Genomic DNA, 18,445 nt, shown 5'->3' with positions numbered 1-18,445 from the left:
TTTATACATTGTAGTTTTCGATTTACCTGATATCCTCCGATGGCTAGCATTCGATATCTGCGGATGTGTTGTCTTCTAGCCAAAACATGAAATGCAATCATCATTCACTGTGTCGCATATAAGGCACACACAACAGCTACCGGTGGTTCCATGATGACAGAAAACACAACCGTGGGACGAACTAGTGACACATTTCTGGGCAAGGGCACGTCCATTTAAAATGTATTCATTCTTCCCTCGCCCCTTGCCCTGCAAGTGTCAACTCATCATTCGTCATGATATGTCATCAGGGCGGCAGGTAGCCTAGCGGTTAGACCGTTGGGCCAGTAACCGAGCGGTTGATGGTTTGAATAATCAAGCCGACCAGGTGAAAAATCGGTCGATGTGCCCTTGAGCAAGGAACTTAACCTTTATTTGCTCCAGGGGCACCGTACTACTATGGCTGACCCTGTAAAAACAACCCATTTCGCTACACCAGCAATAACATATGCTAAACACGTGTATGTGACAAATACATTTGATTTGATTTGAAGTGTCCACTTAATTTGAGGGGAGAGGGTGTTTTTTACATGTTTGGAATGCACCCTTTGAATTCGGACTGCAGTCAGAGGCTTACCTTTAGTCATGTGATTTACAAGAAGAGTGTTTGGGTGGGGTGGTCACATATATTACAAGAAAGAGAGATTTGGTCAAAGACAATACAGTATGAAGATAAGCTAAAAATGATTATCCTATTCAAATCCGCGACTACACTTGTAGGTGATGTCATGGCGACGTTGGCTGTCAAAGCTCAGGCGTAGAAGCAAGTCATCGGGTCTAATGGTCATCTTGCGCCGAATTGCGCATGTGCAAGCAGGAAAATCAAAGGTAGTCCTTCGATATAAACTTGTTTTTGACTAAAATTAAAACGTGTCAGTTTATTACTTTCACGAGATTAGTGAAATAACATGTTCAACTACTTAAGAAATTGTCTCGAATCTAGGTTTTTCCTTTTGATTTTGTGAAAATGAACAACTAAGGAAGATATTTTCACTTCTGTCATTGACTTCTCAAGCACCAAATCCCGGCATGTTCTGTTCAGTCTGTTTCACAAGCGTTCCTGGAAGTCTCGTGATGTTGCACCTCTGGGTTTAGAAACTCTGTGATTTGGTCTATAAAACAGGGTGTCACTCCCGGTCTACATCTTGGTAGAGATACATCCCGACCTATGGGCTCTACTTGGCTTCTATTTTGTACATCTACTTGTGATTTCTGTCTGGTTGACATCCATCGGAAAGCTTCGTTGATTTAAGGTAGGCTACTAACCCTTATTTCATTTCGATAAGCCTAAATGGTTGCTAAGCAAAACCTTTACTGTCCAATCATTAAAGCTACAATCCGCATTTGGTGAAACTGGCACGTCCGTTTGGAATATTACAACAACGAAGTTACTTCAAAGGAAGAACACCTTTCTTCCATCTGACACAACTTGTCTCCTGCGTTTCATCACTAAAACAATATCAAAGGCGCTGTTTCACCAAATGTAGTTTTAATTGTAGCTTTAATTGTTACTTGAATTGATAGTTGAGAAATAACATTGTCCGTCCCACCACTTATTGTGGTCCGCAGCTGAGGGATGGGGCTAGGGAAATGTAACCCCTCTCAAATTCAAGAATGTGCTCCAGATGCCAGGACTGACAGTCCATGACATCTGCATTATAGTTTTAACCATCTTTTGAATCTATACATAGGTTTTTTATATTTATAAACAATGGAGTAAAATAAGTGTCTTTTTCCCCATTAGAACCCAAAATAAACAATCGTAAGCTCATGACGTATTTATAAGTTATATTCTTCAAATTGCTGGTTATACTGTGTCATTAATTTAAATGTAATTATATATTTTTTGTTAAATATGTATGTACCAATCCCGGACAATAGCTGTAATAATGTGTATGCTTTATTGAACAAAAGAGAACCATCGCGCTCTCCCAGAGGCTTGGCTGGTGCGTAAAACCCGCTGGTGTAAGTTGTCGCATAAATCTTTCTTCATTATTCTATGTTTTTTGTAATTTTCACTGCATCAGGGATAGCGCACACAGATGTGTCGGCTTTACAGCCTTCAGTGTGTAGTGACAACATCTGTAAAGAAACAGATGAGCAGCAGGTGCTTCTAATCAGGGTTTCCGCTTATCTGCCCTTCTGGGATGTGGCTTTTCTGGTCTGACTGTATTCAAATGAGTCAAAAGAAATACAGAATATTAGGGGATGGGAGCAGGCACGAAGGTCAACTCACAAATCAGACAGTACAAAATTACTGCTTTGCTAGCAAGAGCATTCACTGTCTATTTTTGTTGTTATTTTCACATCATCTCTAAGAAAGTCAGAGACCAACAAGCGAATGGGTGGAGACTGGTCAAAAGATCGAGCGGATAAGGCAGAGAGAGACCTCGATCAAGCCAAAACTGAAAAACAGAAAGTGGAGGAGGAAAAGAGGAGGACTGAAGAGGAAAACAAGCAACTCCTTGCTGAGAAAGTGAGAATGGAAACAGAAAAAAGATGGAAGAAAAACGAAGACGGGAGATCGAGATCCAAAGACTAAAATTAATAGAACACAGTAGACAGCGAGAGAAGGATGAAAGGACCAGGATAAAGCAGGAAAAAGAAAATGCAAAAGGAGATCACAGAACTGTATAAATGTATTCAAATATTAAGAGACAAGGGCATAAACAGTTAATTTATCCACAATGAATTATTGGAGAAAGTACACAATCATTGTATACTTTTAATATCTACAATTGCACTGCCTGTTTTATTTTCCTCAAATGATGTGCTTAAAGGGATAGTTCACACAAATGACAATGATTTTAATAGCCCTGTTAGCAGTCTTTGGTTTTGTTTACCTGGCTGCTGCCATCAAATGCTTTTCAAAACCAATGCCTGTCAATATCTGAGAATCTGTAGCTTTGCAATAAATAGATTCTATTGATGCCTTGTTGCCGGATCTCTTCTGACACAGAAAAATCCACACATTTTATTCAGGATTCATCACTTGCGCTATGCACATTTTAATGACAAAAATAAACTATCCAATATACTTTGCTAGGCAGTAGCAGGCACTGCAAGAAGCCCCTGGTGTGACTCAGTGTCTGCTGTGTTTGGTAGAGATATAACACAGTGGACCACTCCTGTCCCTTAACCCCCACCTCTACAGCACCGGTTAGATGTCAATGTCATCACTCAGTAAAACACCTCAGCATAAAACAGCAACTATGGATACTCCAGAAATTCTTCTTAAAGAGGCAAAAAAAAGTGATCAGGTTGAGTTAGTAGTGAATGAGGTGGAGAGGGTAGAACAGCCAGAAAGGCAGTGCAGCAGCAGTTAGCTGCATGTTTGGCGGTAGCTAACTAGTCCCCATCAGCATAAGGGTAGGCTAATGCTAATAAGTTAGCGTTCAGTATCCTAAAGGTATTGGATGTCAGTCTGAGTTATTTAACAGTATATTTAGTGAATGGGCAAGCTAAGAATGTTGATAGAAGTCATGATATTAGGAAAAGTAGTTATTTCCAGCAAGTGTATTTGATGGGTTTCGTTTCTGTAGCTAGCTAGCTTCTGTAGCTAGCTGAGAACGAAGAGATGAGCAAATGTTTTTCTGACTGAAGCACATATCTTCTGACAGTGACTCAGCGCCACCCAGTGGACTGAAGCTGAACTTCACTACAACATATTTAAACCTTAATAAAATGAGCAATGCTGAGGTAGTAGAACTAATGAAATGAATCATAGGTCTTATAACCTATATCATTCTACATGTAAACATGCTTGGCTCGTGTTATTTCCATATAGTCTATGTGACTATTTGTGAAGAACTGCCCATTATTAAATTTGTGAAATAATGTAATTGTGCTTTTATTTTTACTCTTTATTCATTTAGCTACTTTTTCTATTGTTGCATTTTTGAGAGGTGAACCTGCAAGAAGGGGGAGGGCAGCCAGAAAGAGGGGGGAAAGATGGTCAGCCTTGTGGTTATATTGTACAGTGAACAAAACATGAAATACATAGGCCTTTAAATTGTGTCCTCAAATGTTACGTAATGGTAGAATTGACGAGGTCTGATAACTCATTCCATTCCACAAGTCCATTTTTCTTTGGCTCAAGTCTCTTTATATTCATATAGCCTAGGGGGCTATGTAACTTCTTGTCTGTCGTGTTTGAAGTTGTGTTGCGCTGTTATGTGAACATTTAAAATGTTTCTTTACAGTTGAGTTGACCTGGTTGTGTCTGTATACTAGGATAGGGCTGTAACGGTACAGGTATACCTACCAAACCTTGGTTTGGTCCGCACTGTGAACCTGAATGAATACAAAAAAACATTTCAACAAAAAATGAAAACACTAGGCCTATACGCCATGCCTACGCTGGGTTGTATGCCATTGTCCTGTGAGTAAAGCTGAAAAAACATTGTAGGTTATTCTGTTAACATGTAAACCATATATAGCTTCCAAATACATTTTCAAAACTATCCTGTGAATATCATCTAGAGCGCTGACTGACAGTCCTTCTAGAATTTTAGGGTTACCAGCCTCATCAAAAAGCGAAGCTGTATGCCAAAACAAGAGGTGTGGCTGCTGTTTTGCTGAAAAACAAATCCAGAGTGTAGAGAAACTTCTGTATTTTCTACTCACATTTGTAATATATGTCCTCTATTTTTTTCAGTTTGGTACATTACTTAAGTCAACTTAAGGTGGATTGTTTTAATTAAGACTGTATTATGTCCACCAGAAAACCATCAACATGTTCAGTGTCTTTGTTTTTTTCCCCCAAAGAAATAAGAGCACCAATCGTTAGGGCTCCAGAGTCCTCTTCCTGTTCAGAAAGAACAACAAGACTGGAGAACAAAGATGTGAGTGACTCAAATGTTTGCATAACATACTGTATCAGTGATAATTTACACACGCTGCATTGTCTGGGCAATGAGCAAAATAACTATGATTTTTATGTTGACAGCCATATTATCTGTTGCAATTTTCTAATACCGGGGCTGCTGAAGTAACCCCAGTTCTGATATGTTTTCAGAACACTGAGTCATGTCTGACTCGGAGACCATCGAGCTAGCCGCTCTGGGCCGACCCTTCCAGCTGGGGATGCTGTATGACTGTCGTAGAGATGTCCTCATTCCAGGTACAGGAAACTATTCCTCTTTGGTTTGGAGGTAATCAGTGTGCATCATCTTGAATTCATTGACAGTGTTTCCACCACTGAGTTGGATAGAGGGCACACTGTTCTAGCACAGAGAACACCATTGAGGGCTTTCACCATTTTAAAGTAGTTTCTACGGATTTAGGAAGAATCAGCAGGAGGGGTCAGCCAATGAATTGCACTCCTGAACAGACATTCCATAACTGCAGATGTCAGTAAATCACCAACCTTGGCTTTATACCTGTTCAGACTATACTGTACACACTTCACACAGTAGGTGGTGATATGCACCTTTTCAGTTTATTTACAAACTGCTAATACACTCATAGAAGTTGAAGACATTGGGGACATACTTGTGAACATAAGCAACCATTTAAATGTAAACAGTTTCTCCAGCTCAAAATGAGTCTCAGCTAATTAAAATTGTTGATTTACTTGCACGTGACAGAATGCTAAATTGTAGCTGGTCCCATCAGATAACATGGCATAAGTTAGCGCTATGCTAACCTCACCAGTTGGCAGCGATTATATTCTGTCTGATCCCTCCAGAGGACCCAGATTGAATTATGTAATCCTTCCTTAACCCAAAGGAAGTATCTCCCAGTTGACTACTTCAAATGGTGAAAGTCCTGAATGGAGCTGCCCATACTAGAACAGGCTTTTGGGCAATAAAGTCCTCTATGATGCTGTCACAGAATCGGCCATTGCAGAGAGAGATGAGCTTTCTGGTGCATCTCTATGGTTACCACAGAGTAAGAAAAGCTAGAGGACGCACTTGGGACAAAAGAGTGATGTCATGCAGGTTGTTTTTGAAGTGTTCATATTGTAGTAATGCTGTCAATGACAAAGATTACCCTTTTTTTTCCTTCTGAGAGTGTAATGTGGCACTATTTGTCCCTGTAGGGCAGTGCTTCTCAATTATTTTCTGTTACGCCCCCCCCTAGGAAGAAGTAAACATTTCGCGCCCCCCCAACTCTCCGCCGCGACTGTAAATAGTATCATTTGTCTATAAAATTGTTATAAGTACACCTCTGCATAACATTGTATCCTTATTAACATTAAAGAAAAAAAAATATATATATATAGATCAACTTACAACAAAGAATAACTTTATTAACATTGTTTTTTTTAGTTTGTAACAGAAAAGACTTCAAGTGCATCAATTTGCCTGAAATGTAAAAAAAAATTCAACCCTTATTTAAACTGTAAAAATGTTTTGACCATTTGATACTGCAAAATAAAATTAAATATAATCAATAAATAATAATAAATTCAAATTGATCAGCAACATTAACTCAGGAGCACAATATATGAAACATTTTGACCTATAAAACAAAAATGAATAAAACAATTTGTGCTGATTTTTTTTTTTTAAATCAAAATGAGGAAGTCAGGATTAATAGCTACAATGAGCACGTTTTGCAGAGCACAGCTTTTCCAAGCGGGGTTTGAAGCATGATACTGCAACTCTCAGCTCCTGCTCAATGTTTAGCTGGGACCTGTACTTGGTCTTCAGTGCAGCAACAGCAGAGAAGCCAGTCTCACAAAGATAAGATGTTGCAAAAGGAAGAAGAATGCCCATGGCCCTCTGCCCTAAGAGTGGATACTACCTCTCTACACTCAGCCAGAATTCACTCAGTGTCTGTGATGTGAACCTCAGTCTGAATGTGGAGTCAGACGTCATATCAATGAACTGGTCCTCCTCTGCAGAGCTGAAACCAGTTGGAGCTGGTGCATTGAAAGGATCTCTCACCCAGTCATATTGGGAACTGTTTTCAGGGAAGTACTTTTTAAAGAATCCCATCAGTGATGAAATATGCTCCTTAATATATGGAATCACTGAGGTGGCATCATAGTCAGTAGTGTCAACAAATTCATGCAGGTTCTGGAATGAATCAGTATTTCCTTCATCAAGTCGCCTGCCCCACATTGCAAGCTTTCGAGTGAAAGAGCTGATCTTGTCTGTGACCTGAGGGAGGTGTTTATCTTTCCCTTGAAGCTGTAGATTTAGTTAATTTAGCTTTCCAAATATGTCACTCAGGTAGGCCAGTTTTACCAGGAAGTTCTCATCACTAAATGTTTCTGTGATGTCATACTTGTGCTCCTGCTCCAAAAACATTCTTATCTGCTCTCTGAGCTCAAAATCTCGGGACAAGACTTTTCCTCGTGACAGCCACCTTGCTTCACTGTGAAACAGCACAGCTTGATGTTCAGCTCCCATCTCCTCACAGATGGCAGAGAAGACTCTTGTTTTTAGTGGTCTGGTCTTTATACAATTGACTACACCTACAATGTCAGTCATAACCTCACTTAATTCAGAGGAAAGGTGCCTTGATGCCAGTGCTTCTCTGTGTATAACAGTGTGTCCACTCAGCATTAGGTGAGGCCTTCTTGATGAGTGCCCGAAGTCCTTTTCTCATCCCTGCCATGGTCTGTGCACCATCACTGCAAACACCAATGCAGTTCTCCCACTTTAGCCCATTCTCAGTCAGAAAGCAGTCCAGCATTTTGAATAGCTCTTCAGCTGTTCAGCTGTGGCTCTGTCTCTGACATATTTACAAAAAAGTCGATCCTCACACAGGGAGTTTGTCATGTCAAAACGTACATAAGTGATAAACAAACAGTCTTTGTTGCTGTCAGTTGCTTCATCGAACTGTAAGGCAAAACGTTTGTCTTTGAGTTTATCTACCAGCTGTTCTTTAAGATTGTTAGCAATGTCATTTATACGTCTGGCGACAGTGTCATTGGACTGGTCGTTTGCAGCACTTGCGTCATCCAGCATGACAGAGACCATGTCTAATGCTGCAGGCAGTATCAGCTCCTCTGCTATGGAGTGGGGTTTTTTGCACTGAGCAATTTGGTACGCCACCTTATATGATGCTAACAGTGCTCGCTGGTTTACTGAAGAAGCATTCACAAAGCGGGACGATTGTTGACAATATTCGGCACGTTTTCGCTGAATAAACTCAAGCGGCTTATCAGCGTGATTGGGGTGTAATATCTATAACTGACGCCTTAATTTATTTGGCTTCATGCTGTCCGCTGCCAACATTTTTAGACACAGTAAACATACCGGTCTTTCCTCGTCTCCCACCGTAGTCACAGTGAAGCCAAGCGCTACATACGCTTCGTCATATTTCCTCGTCTTAGCTTTCGGGAGACTTACGTTTGTCTCATTATCTCCGTCTCTCTCCATCTTTCTTTTCATCCCTGTTAAATATTTTTCCATGGTGTCTCTTAAGGGTTTGTTATCTGCACTTCATATCTCCTGCTCTGTGCTGTGTGCTCTTGTTCGGTTAAAAAAAAATACTCCCCGCGGCAAGAAAAAGCATGTTCCCCGGGGTCACGCGCCCCCCTGGCATCGCTCCGAGCCCCCCCAGGGGGGCGCGCCCCACTATTTGAGAAGGACTGCTGTAGGGGAACATTCTAGATAGAGTTCTATCTCGAACCTTTCTGGTTCCAAATAGCAACCTTTATTTTGTACCCAGATTCTATTTGACCTGAAAGAAGCTTCAGATAGAACCCATATCCAGACTGGTTCAAATGGTGCTACAGAGCATTCTTTACTTCTGAGTGTAGGAGGTGTAGGTTTTCTAACTATGGGTTGACACCTAGAATATTTACTTTGAATTAAATATTTACCTTCAATTAGTTATTTGAATTAAACCATGTTTACATATAGAAATATTTACACATGTACACGTTGGAGTATAATTTTCACAATAAACGTTCTTTGGTCAGTCTCTTTAAACTGCAGGTATCACTCTCTGGGATTCTGAGATGCTGCAGAAACACATCAATGTTCGTCCACAACCAAACACTGACTTCAAAATCATTGCTTCAGACTCAAGTGAAGCCAAGTCAGAAGCTTTGAATGTGTCTGCATCTCTTGAGGCCAGTTTTCTTGGTAGCTTAGTCAGTGTGAAGGGTTCTGCTGAATTCCTACATGACAAAAAGACCTCAAAGCGTCAGTCTAGGGTTTCTCTGCAGTACCGTACCACCACTCGCTTCGAGCAGTTGACCATGGACCACCTGGGGGCAGGAAATGTGAAATACTCTAATGTCTTACAAGAGGGCTCTGCAACCCATGTGGTGACTGCCCTGCAGTTTGGAACGCAGGCCTTTTTCGGTTTTGACCAAGAGGTTTCCTCAGGAGAGAACCACCAGGACATCCAGGGAAACTTGCAGGCCACAATAAAAAAGATCCCTCAAATGTCAATAGAAGGGCAGGCAAATTTGAAGATGAGTGAGGAAGAGCAGAGAGAGACCAATAAATTCAACTGCAATTTCCATGGTGATTTGGCACTAGAAAACAAGCCTGTCACATTTGAAGATGCCATCAAGGTGTATGCTGGCCTGCCATGTCTGCTAGGGGAGAACGGAGAACATGCTGTGCCCATGACCGCCTGGCTCTATCCTCTCAAGAACCTGGACTCTGCAGCTGCCCAGCTAGTCAGGCAGATCAGTGTTAGCCTGGTGCGTCGCGCACAGCGACTTTTGGACGGACTCGACAATACTGATGTACAATGCCAGGACATGATGAAGGAAGACATGGCTATCAAGTTCCCTGAACTCAAAGCCAAAATCAACAAGTTCAGGGACTTGTGCTCAGAGTACAAGCTGGTGTTCCAGAAAGGTCTCTGCAAGGTTCTTCCCAACATAAGAGGAGGAGGAATGGAGGAGGAAGAGCTGATAAAAATGCTCAACAGCAAAGAACGTTCTCCATTCCAGAATGACCTTATGATCACGTACCTGGACGACAGAGAGAGAGAGATGAATGTTGTCAGCTCCTATCTTGACATAATGAAAGAAGTACAAGTTGTGTACTCAAGCAGTGAATTGGATGGAATAGTGCTTGATAAACCAAATGATTTTGTAGTGTGTTTTGCATTTTCCTATTTGAAGGAGAAAGAAGAGTATGTGGTAGACTTGGAGAAGTACCTGCTGGAAGAATCGAAAAGTGATTTTTCACCGATACCTTACAACCCCAACGCAGCCGGGAAGACTACAGCAGAAAAGTGGTTTCACTCGGGGGAGGTAACGACCCTAACTAGGCAAACCATAAATCTGTTCCTAGACTTCAAAGATTCAAACAAAGGCAGAGAAAATCTTGCATTCCGCATTGCGTCAATTCCAAACAAACGCCTCACTGCGTCCTCCATCCATGTCTATGAAAGAGGGACACTTCTGAGTCCACAGTTTGAGCTGCCATCAAAGCCAGATGTTCCCACCATCAAGAGTCTGGAGCATGACTGTGTCCACTTGCAAGTCAAACCTCCCAACCTTGGTGTTACCTCTGTAGAGTCGTACCAGGTTTTGTACCAGGCTGAGCAGGCTGACTCTGAGTGGACCGAGTTCGAATCGGATGCTACAACTAACCAGGTCACCATCAGTCGTTTGGACCCTTACAAAAAGTACCGCTTTAGCTGCAAGGCAGTGTGCAGACCTGGTGTGAGCCTCTCCAGTGACTGGACAGAATACTTCAGGACCCACCCATGTAGTCCCCCTGGAGCTCCCACAGAGAAGAGGATAGAATCGGGAAGTATCAGAGTGAACTGGGACATTCCTAACCTTAGCAGGAGATGATGTTGAAGTCATTGGTTATGTGGTTGAATACAGAAAGAGTGTAAATGCTATAAACAATCAGATGTGGCACGCCATCAAAACCACCACTAGAGGGAGTGCACTGGATGGACTAAAGGCTGACACTGCATACAGCATCAGAGTCTCTGCTAACTGTGGCGAAGCAGGGAATACCTTGCCCAGTCCTGAGACTGTGCTGACTACCCTTAGGGTCTCTGATCCCCAACCGAAGACAAGCAAATCAACAGGAGAAAAAAGTGAGGTATTCCTAAAAAATCCCAGAAGGTGGAAAACGGCAACCCCTCAATCCACTGGCTGAATCTGGAACATAAGTTGAGTGTAAAGGAATGTTTTGACCAGTACAGATTTGGGAGGAAAGTTGAGCAAGGGAATAACAAGGTGATATTGCTTCTGGGGGCCACAGGTGCAGGAAAAACAACTCTGGTCAATGTCATGATAAACTACATCCTCGGGGTAAAGTGGGAAGACTGTTACCGCTTTAAGCTCATCCATGAAGTGACCAAGTCACAGGCTGAGGGTCAGACTGTGGTTGTGACATCATACGAGCTCTACAACCAGCCAGGCTTTCAGATTCCTTATTCTCTGACTATCATTGACACACCAGGGTTCGGAGACACCAGAGGAATGGCTCAAGATAAATTGCTCACCCAGATGTTGAAGGATTTCTTGTGTAATCCTTTAGGGATTGATCACATTGATGCAGTCTGCTTTGTAGTACAGGCATCACTTGTTCGTCTCAGTCCTTCCCAGAGATACATCTTTGATTCCATCCTGTCCATCTTTGGAAAGGATGTTGCTGAAAACATCCTGATTCTTGTGACATTTGTTGATGGGAAGCAAATACCGGTGCTAGAGGCCATCAAAGCTGCAAATCTGCCCTGTAAGAAAGACAAGAAGGGGCTACCAACCCATTTCAAATTCAACAGTTCAATTCTGTTCTCAAAGGAGATGGAGAGCAGCTCTGAAGAGGATGATACTGATGATGATCATAAGGCCCAGTGTCCAGAGCAATGGAGGTCAACTTTCAAGGAGATGAAGACATTTTTCCAAGCACTGGAAAGCATTGAGAGCAAAGATCTGACCCTGACAAAGAAAGTTCTGGAAGAACGTGAGTTTCTGGAGAAGACCATGACACGCCTGACCCCTCAGATCACAGCAGGTCTGTCAAAGCTAAGTGAGATCAAAAGCTTCAAACAGTGTCTGGAGAACGAGAACATGAAACAGAACCAACATTTTGAAATCGAGGTCAATGTGCTGCAGCTGAAGAGAAGCAAATTATCCCAGGACTTTGCGACAAACTGCCAGATATGCAATTTCACATGTCACACCTGCTGCTTCCTCCCACGTGAGGATGACATCAAAAATTGTGCCGTGATGGATGATGATGGCAACTGTACCATGTGTCCAGGAAAATGCTCTTCCAGTGACCACGACAGGGAACAAGTCTTGTTGACATATGAAACAAAGACTGAGAAAAAGACTATTCAAGGAATGAAGGACAACTTCATGAAGGCGTGGAGCAAGTCTATGGAAACCAAGGAGATGCTGGATGAGCTTGAGGATGAGTTTCATATGATTGAGGATGCTCTGATGAATTTGATCAAGAAGTCTTCTGACTGTCTCAAGAGACTTGATGATGTTGCCCTGAAACCAAGCTCTCTCTCCACTATGGAGTACATTGACATACTCATTCGCACAGAGGAGGATGAACGGAAGCCAGGCTTCGAGGATCGGATCGTAAAGTTGAAGAAAATGAAGAAAGTGTCTACGATTCTGGATAAGATTGCAAAAGGAGAAGATGTACTCCCAAATGAGCGAGAATTCCTGAAGGAAAAATAGCATAGACGGCAGGGGGTTCCAACATAAATCAGTCATGGGATGTTGTCCTGCTAACATTATCTGGAAACCAAAATTGGGTCTCCATTAGAACATTAAGCTTCCCAATGTTGTAGGAACGTTTGCGTTTGCTGGGTAGATCCAACTGAGATGTGGGGCTGATTTGCCTTTGTATTAAAACTCTTAGCCTTGTGTAAAGCCTTAGGTTAATTTGTCCACCCCAAGTTATTTTAAACCTCTCTGGGCTAGGCGGGACGAATTCGTCCCACCTACGCAACAGCCAGTTGAATCCTGTGGCGCGATTTTCAAATACCTTAGAAATGCTATTACTTCAATTTCTCAAACATATGACTATTTTACAGCATTTTAAAGACAAGACTCGTTAATCTAACCACACTGTCCGATTTCAAAAAGGCTTTACAACGAAAGCAAAACATTAGATTATGTCAGCAGAGTACCCAGCCAGAAATAATCAGACACCCATTTTTCAAGCTAGCATATAATGTCACAAAAACACAGAAGACAGCTAAATGCAGCACTAACCTTTGATCTTCATCAGATGACACACCTAGGACATTATGTTATACAATACATGCATGTTTTGTTCAATCAAGTTCAAATTTATATCAAAAACCAGCTTTTTACATTAGCATGTGAAGTTCAGAACTAGCATACCCCCCGCAAACCTCCAGTGAATTTACTAAATTACTCATGATAAACGTTCACAAAAAACATAACAATTATTTAAAGAATTATAGATACAGAACTCCTTTGTGCAATCGAGGTGTCCGATTTTAAAATAGCTTTTCGGTGAAAGCACATTTTGCAATATTCTCAGTAGATAGCCCAGCCATCACGGCTAGCCATTTAGACACCCACCAAGTTTAGCCCTGACCACAGTCAGATTTACTATTACAAAAGTTTGATTACCTTTGTTGTCTTCGTCAGAATGCACTCCCGGGACTGCTACTTCAATAACAAATGTTGGTTTGGTCCAAAATAATCTATCGTTATATCCAAATAGCGGCGTTTTGTTCGTGCGTTCCAGACACTATCCGAAATGGTAAATCAGGGTCACGAGCATGGCGCAATTCGTGACAAAAAAATTCTAAATATTCCATTACCGTACTTCGAAGCATGTCAACCGCTGTTTAAAATCCATTTTTATGCAATTTTTCTCGTAAAAAAAAGCGATAATATTCCTACCGGGAATCTGCGTTTAGGTAAACAGAGGAAAGAAAACAAAGCATTCGGTCGACGCGGGCACGCGCCTGAGTCTCACAGTACTGTAACCAGCCACTACCCAAACGTGCTACTTTTTTTCAGCCAGAGCCTGCAAAGCCACGATTCAGCTTTTTGCCGCCTTCTGAGAGCCCATGGCAGCCGTAGGAAGTGTCACGTAACAGCAGAGATCCTTTGTTTTGGATAGAGATGGCAAAGAAGGCCAAGATATAGTCAGACAGGGTACTTCCTGTACAGAATCTTCTCAGGTTTTGACCTGCCATTTGAGTTATGTTATACTCACAGACACCATTCAAACAGTTTTAGAAACTTTGGAGTGTTTTCTATCCAAAGCCAATAATTATATGCATATTCTAGTTACCGGGCAGGAGTAGTAACCAGATTAAATCGGGTACGTTTTTATCCAGCCGTGTCAATACTGCCCCCCTATTCCTAACAGGTTAACAAAAATTAGGGCCTAGATTAAATCAGAACTGCATAGAAAATCATTGTCTTTGTTCAGGCAATGTCAGAGGTGTAACTGCATCAAATCACTGAGTGGCTGTTCTTGTAGTCATTGTCACAAAGCCACACCCAGCCTACCCATGTTAGAAGTTCAGAAGGAGAAAGTGTTGGCTATATAGAGATAATGACACTCACATTGAAAATCATGAAATTCAAGAATAATCATTGATATCAGCCTAATGGAGGTGTACAGTCGTGGCCAAAAGTTTTGAGAATGACACAAATATACATTTTCACAAAGTTTTCTGCTGCAGTGTCTTTAGATATTTTTGTCAGATGTTACTATGGAATACTGAAGTATAATTACAAGCATTTCATAAGTGTCAAAGGCTTTTATTGACAGTTTCATGAAGTTGATGCAGAGTCAATATTTGCAGTGTTTACCCTTCTTTTTCAAGACCTCTGCAATCTGCCCTGGCATGCTGTCAATTAACTTCTGGGCCACATCCTGACTGATGGCAGCCCATTCTTGCATAATCAATGCTTGGAGTTTGTCAGAATTTGTTTTTTTTGTTTGTCCACCCGCCTCTTGAGGATTGACCACAAGTTCTCAATGGGATTAAGGTCTGGGGAGTTTCCTGGCCATGGACCCAAAATATCGATGTTTTGTTCCCCGAGCCACTTAGTCATCACTTTTGCCTTATGGCAAGGTGCTCCATCATGCTGGAAAAGGCATTGTTCATCACCAAACTGTTCCTGGATGGTTGGGAGAAGTTGCTCTCGGAGGATGTGTTGGTACCATTCTTTATTCATGGCTGTGTACTTAGGCAAAATTGTGAGTGAGCCCACTCCCTTGGCTGAGAAGCAACCACACATGAATGGTCTCAGGATGCTTTACTGTTGGCATGACACAGGACTGATGGTAGCGCTCACCTTGTCTTCTCCGGACAAGCTTTTTTCCGGATGCCCCTAACAATCGGAAAGGGGATTCATCAGAGAAAATTACTTTACCCCAGTCCTCAGCAGTCCAATCCCTGTACCTTTTGCAGAGTATCAGTCTGTCCCTGATGTTTTTCCTGGAGAGATGTGGCTTCTTTGCTGCCCTTCTTGACACCAGGTCATCCTCCAAAAGTCTTCACCTCACTGTGCGTGCAGATGCACTCACACCTGCCTGCTACCATTCCTTTGCAAGCTCTGTACTGGTGGTGCCCGGATCCCGCAGCTGAATCAACTTTAGGAGACGGTCCTGGTGCTTGCTGGACTTTCTTGGGTGCCCTGAAGCCTCCTTTTGTGGCAGGGCTGAAATGCAGTGGAAATGTTTTGGGGGGGGGGATTCAGTTCATTTGCATGGCAAAAAGGGACTTTGCAGTTCATCTGATCACTCTTCATAATATTATGGAGTATTTTCAAATTGCCATCATACAAACTGAGGCAGCAGACTTTGTGAAAATTAATATTTGTGTCATTCTCAAAACCTTTGGCCACGACTGTACTGTGTACTACAACACACACATTCCTATGTTCAAACTTGTCAAACGGATGCATGAGATTTCTACTAATGTGACTCAGTGTATCGAATGTCCATGATAGGTATAACGCTGGGAAACACAGTAACACCTCTGACATCGCCTACGGGTCTTTCTATAAGCTAGAGTACCAGTGAGGATTTCCTGCGTTGGACAACTGACAGATACAGCTGTTGATATGTAATTGATATAAGGAACATTCAATAAAATTCACAAGTTAATTTAAAAGTTCTGTTTGTGTCTTGACAAATTTGTCCAAAATCGTGAGACATAAAACACTACATTTCTTACCTTGCATTTATGTCCGTGTTTGTTGTTGTATCATATATTAAGCATTTATCAGTTAAATGAGACATTGAACTTGATCCCGGTAAGAATCCTGGATCTTGCTTGGACAGTTCTTTGTATGGTGATTTTGGAAAGGCACTGTAACTAGGCTTATGTAACATTTAGTGTTTCCTTATGTTACGGTGTGAGTATAGTTTTCATGTGCACACAAATCCAAAATGTATGTGATTACAAAATCAAATGCTTCTAACTGATATATTCTTAACCTGATATTTAAAACCCAAATCGTCAGTCATTAACGTGGTTCTTCAATAATTCTGCATAATACTTGTTGGATGGTTGTGCATTTGTCAAGCTGTTTTAATTACGTTGTGATATTTTCACATATCAAATGTATTTTCTGAATGACAGTCAAGTGACAAACAGCTGTTGTTATACAGCACTCGATGCAACAACAGCCAAAGTGCAGGGAAAATATTGTTAGGAATGTCCATAATGTTTTGTTGTCTTTTTCGTTAACCTGATGAAGACCATTGTGCCGTGGTCCATATTAGATCTAACATCCCTAGCAGATAATTGATGTTGATCATCTGTCTGCTTGATTTACAGCAGGGTCACGTTAGATTGAACAGAGAACGAGTCAAGGTAATGAGTTAAAGTTTTATTGGGCACAGAGTCGACTGTGCACAATTGTGTAGCATAGACTATTGCGTATGGAAGCATGGCCTTAACTGTTCAGGGGCAGAACACTCTAACCACTGGGCTACCCTGCCGCCCCAGAGGCTCAATTTGATTATTGTGTTTTTATAATTATTGGTTCTAGTTCAACCCATGAAAACAGGGCCAGATTAAGAAATCATAGGCACTGGGGCTTTGTTTAAAAAAAATAATGCACACTGACTCACATAATGATGGAGATGAAGCCATAGGCTACCCACGGTGATGGCCATTGTGCTTGCTGTGGCAATAACCCATCTCAAGATGAGCGACTTTGAAAAACGGTGCTGCTGTTAGCTAGGAATTAGGAGTTGAGATTTTTTGAAATATTGTTTCTACATACAGATTACTACTATTTTCAGCAGTAGGCATTTGCTTTCCAAACTATACATTTTTCCCAGGATTGTATTTTGAAATCTGCAAAAGGCAAACACAGTTGCAACTAGCCCTAGAAATGTACTGAACAAAAATATAAACGCAACATGCAACAATTTCAGACGTTACTGAGTTACAGTTCATATAAGGAAATCAGTCAACTGAAATAAATAAATTAGGCTCTAATCTATGGATTTCACATGACTGGAATACAGATATAAACCTTTGAAAAAAGGGGTATGGATCAGAAACAGTCTTGCGTACATCTCCTTCCCATAGAGTGGATCAGGCTGTTGACTGTGGCCTGTGGAACGTGGTTCCACTCCTTTTCAAAGGCTGTGCGAAGTTGCTGGATTTTGGCGGAATATCAGATACTGTATAAAGGTAAGACACAGATGCAGACCACGTTGAATAAACAATGGCTTAATAATCCAACAGGAGCAGGCAGTAGACCGGTCAAGGCAGGCAGGTGTCAGTAAACCAGAGGTGGGGCAGAAGTACTGGACGGCAGGCAGGCTCAGGTTCAGGGTAGGCAGAGGTCAATAGTCCAGAGGTGGGGCAAAGGTACAGGTTGTCAGGCAGGCTGAGGGTCAGGGGCTGGCAAAGTGGTCAGGCAGGCGGGGTCAGAGTCAGGACAGGCAAGGGTCAAAACCAGGAGGGTGAGAAAAGGAGGAGCCGAGACTTAAAATGCTGGTTGACTTGACAAACAATATGAACTGGCAACAGACAAACAGAACACAGGTATAAATACACAGGGGAAGATGGGGAAGATGGGCGACACCTGGAGGGGATGGAGACAATAATAAAGACAGGTGAAACAGATCAGGGTGTGACACAGGAACTGGAACACGTGTTGTGGAAAATATTAAATCAAATAGTACTCAGATACCGGAGCTTGTGAATTCAATTAGACTTTTATTGCAGAGAGCAACAAAGCCGAGCACCTCCATGGATGAACTGCCTCCTCATTCTTAGTGCTTTTATACATTTTTACCTTTACATAACATCATCACCCCATTTCACGAATCTTGCTTTGTTACATAGTTTCCATTCTCTTATTGGCTCAGATATTGGGGCATAGATTCTATTGGTGGCATGACATGCATACCCCTTAGCTAATGTTCCTGTCCAAAGGTCTTTACAAGTTCGGACTTACATTATGCTTCACTTATTTGCGTGTCCAGTAGCCTTCACAAGATCAGATATCGCCCAGACCAGTCACGTCTTGTTAGTT

At 41.8% G+C, this 18,445-nt stretch overlaps 1 protein-coding gene across 1 annotated transcript; it reads left to right on the top strand.

Annotated features, from left to right (window-relative positions):
• The first annotated feature begins 562 nt into the window (after positions 1-562).
• On the top strand, positions 563-12,622 carry LOC106597247 (neoverrucotoxin subunit beta-like). Its single transcript, XM_045716270.1, has 4 exons — positions 563-1,292; positions 5,057-5,161; positions 8,937-10,729; positions 11,123-12,622. The coding sequence occupies exons 2-4, from the start codon at positions 5,068-5,070 to the stop codon at positions 12,620-12,622; spliced, it is 3,387 nt and encodes a 1,128-aa protein (XP_045572226.1). The 5' UTR covers positions 563-1,292; positions 5,057-5,067.
• Positions 12,623-18,445: the final 5,823 nt, after the last annotated feature.

The sequence above is a fragment of the Salmo salar genome, chromosome ssa04 (genome assembly GCF_905237065.1).
Source record: "Salmo salar chromosome ssa04, Ssal_v3.1, whole genome shotgun sequence".
In the NCBI taxonomy this organism is placed as follows: Eukaryota; Metazoa; Chordata; class Actinopteri; order Salmoniformes; family Salmonidae; genus Salmo; species Salmo salar.
This window is presented reverse-complemented; position numbering and strand designations above follow the sequence as displayed.

Excerpts from the sequence above, each read along its gene's own strand:
- LOC106597247 (XM_045716270.1), top strand. The coding sequence starts at position 5,068 with ATGTCTGACTCGGAGACCATCGAGCTAGCCGCTCTGGGCCGACCCTTC. Across the intron at positions 5,162-8,936 it reads TAGAGATGTCCTCATTCCAG|GTATCACTCTCTGGGATTCT; the intron begins GTACAGGAAACT and ends TTTAAACTGCAG. Across the intron at positions 10,730-11,122 it reads TAGAATCGGGAAGTATCAGA|TACAGATTTGGGAGGAAAGT; the intron begins GTGAACTGGGAC and ends TGTTTTGACCAG.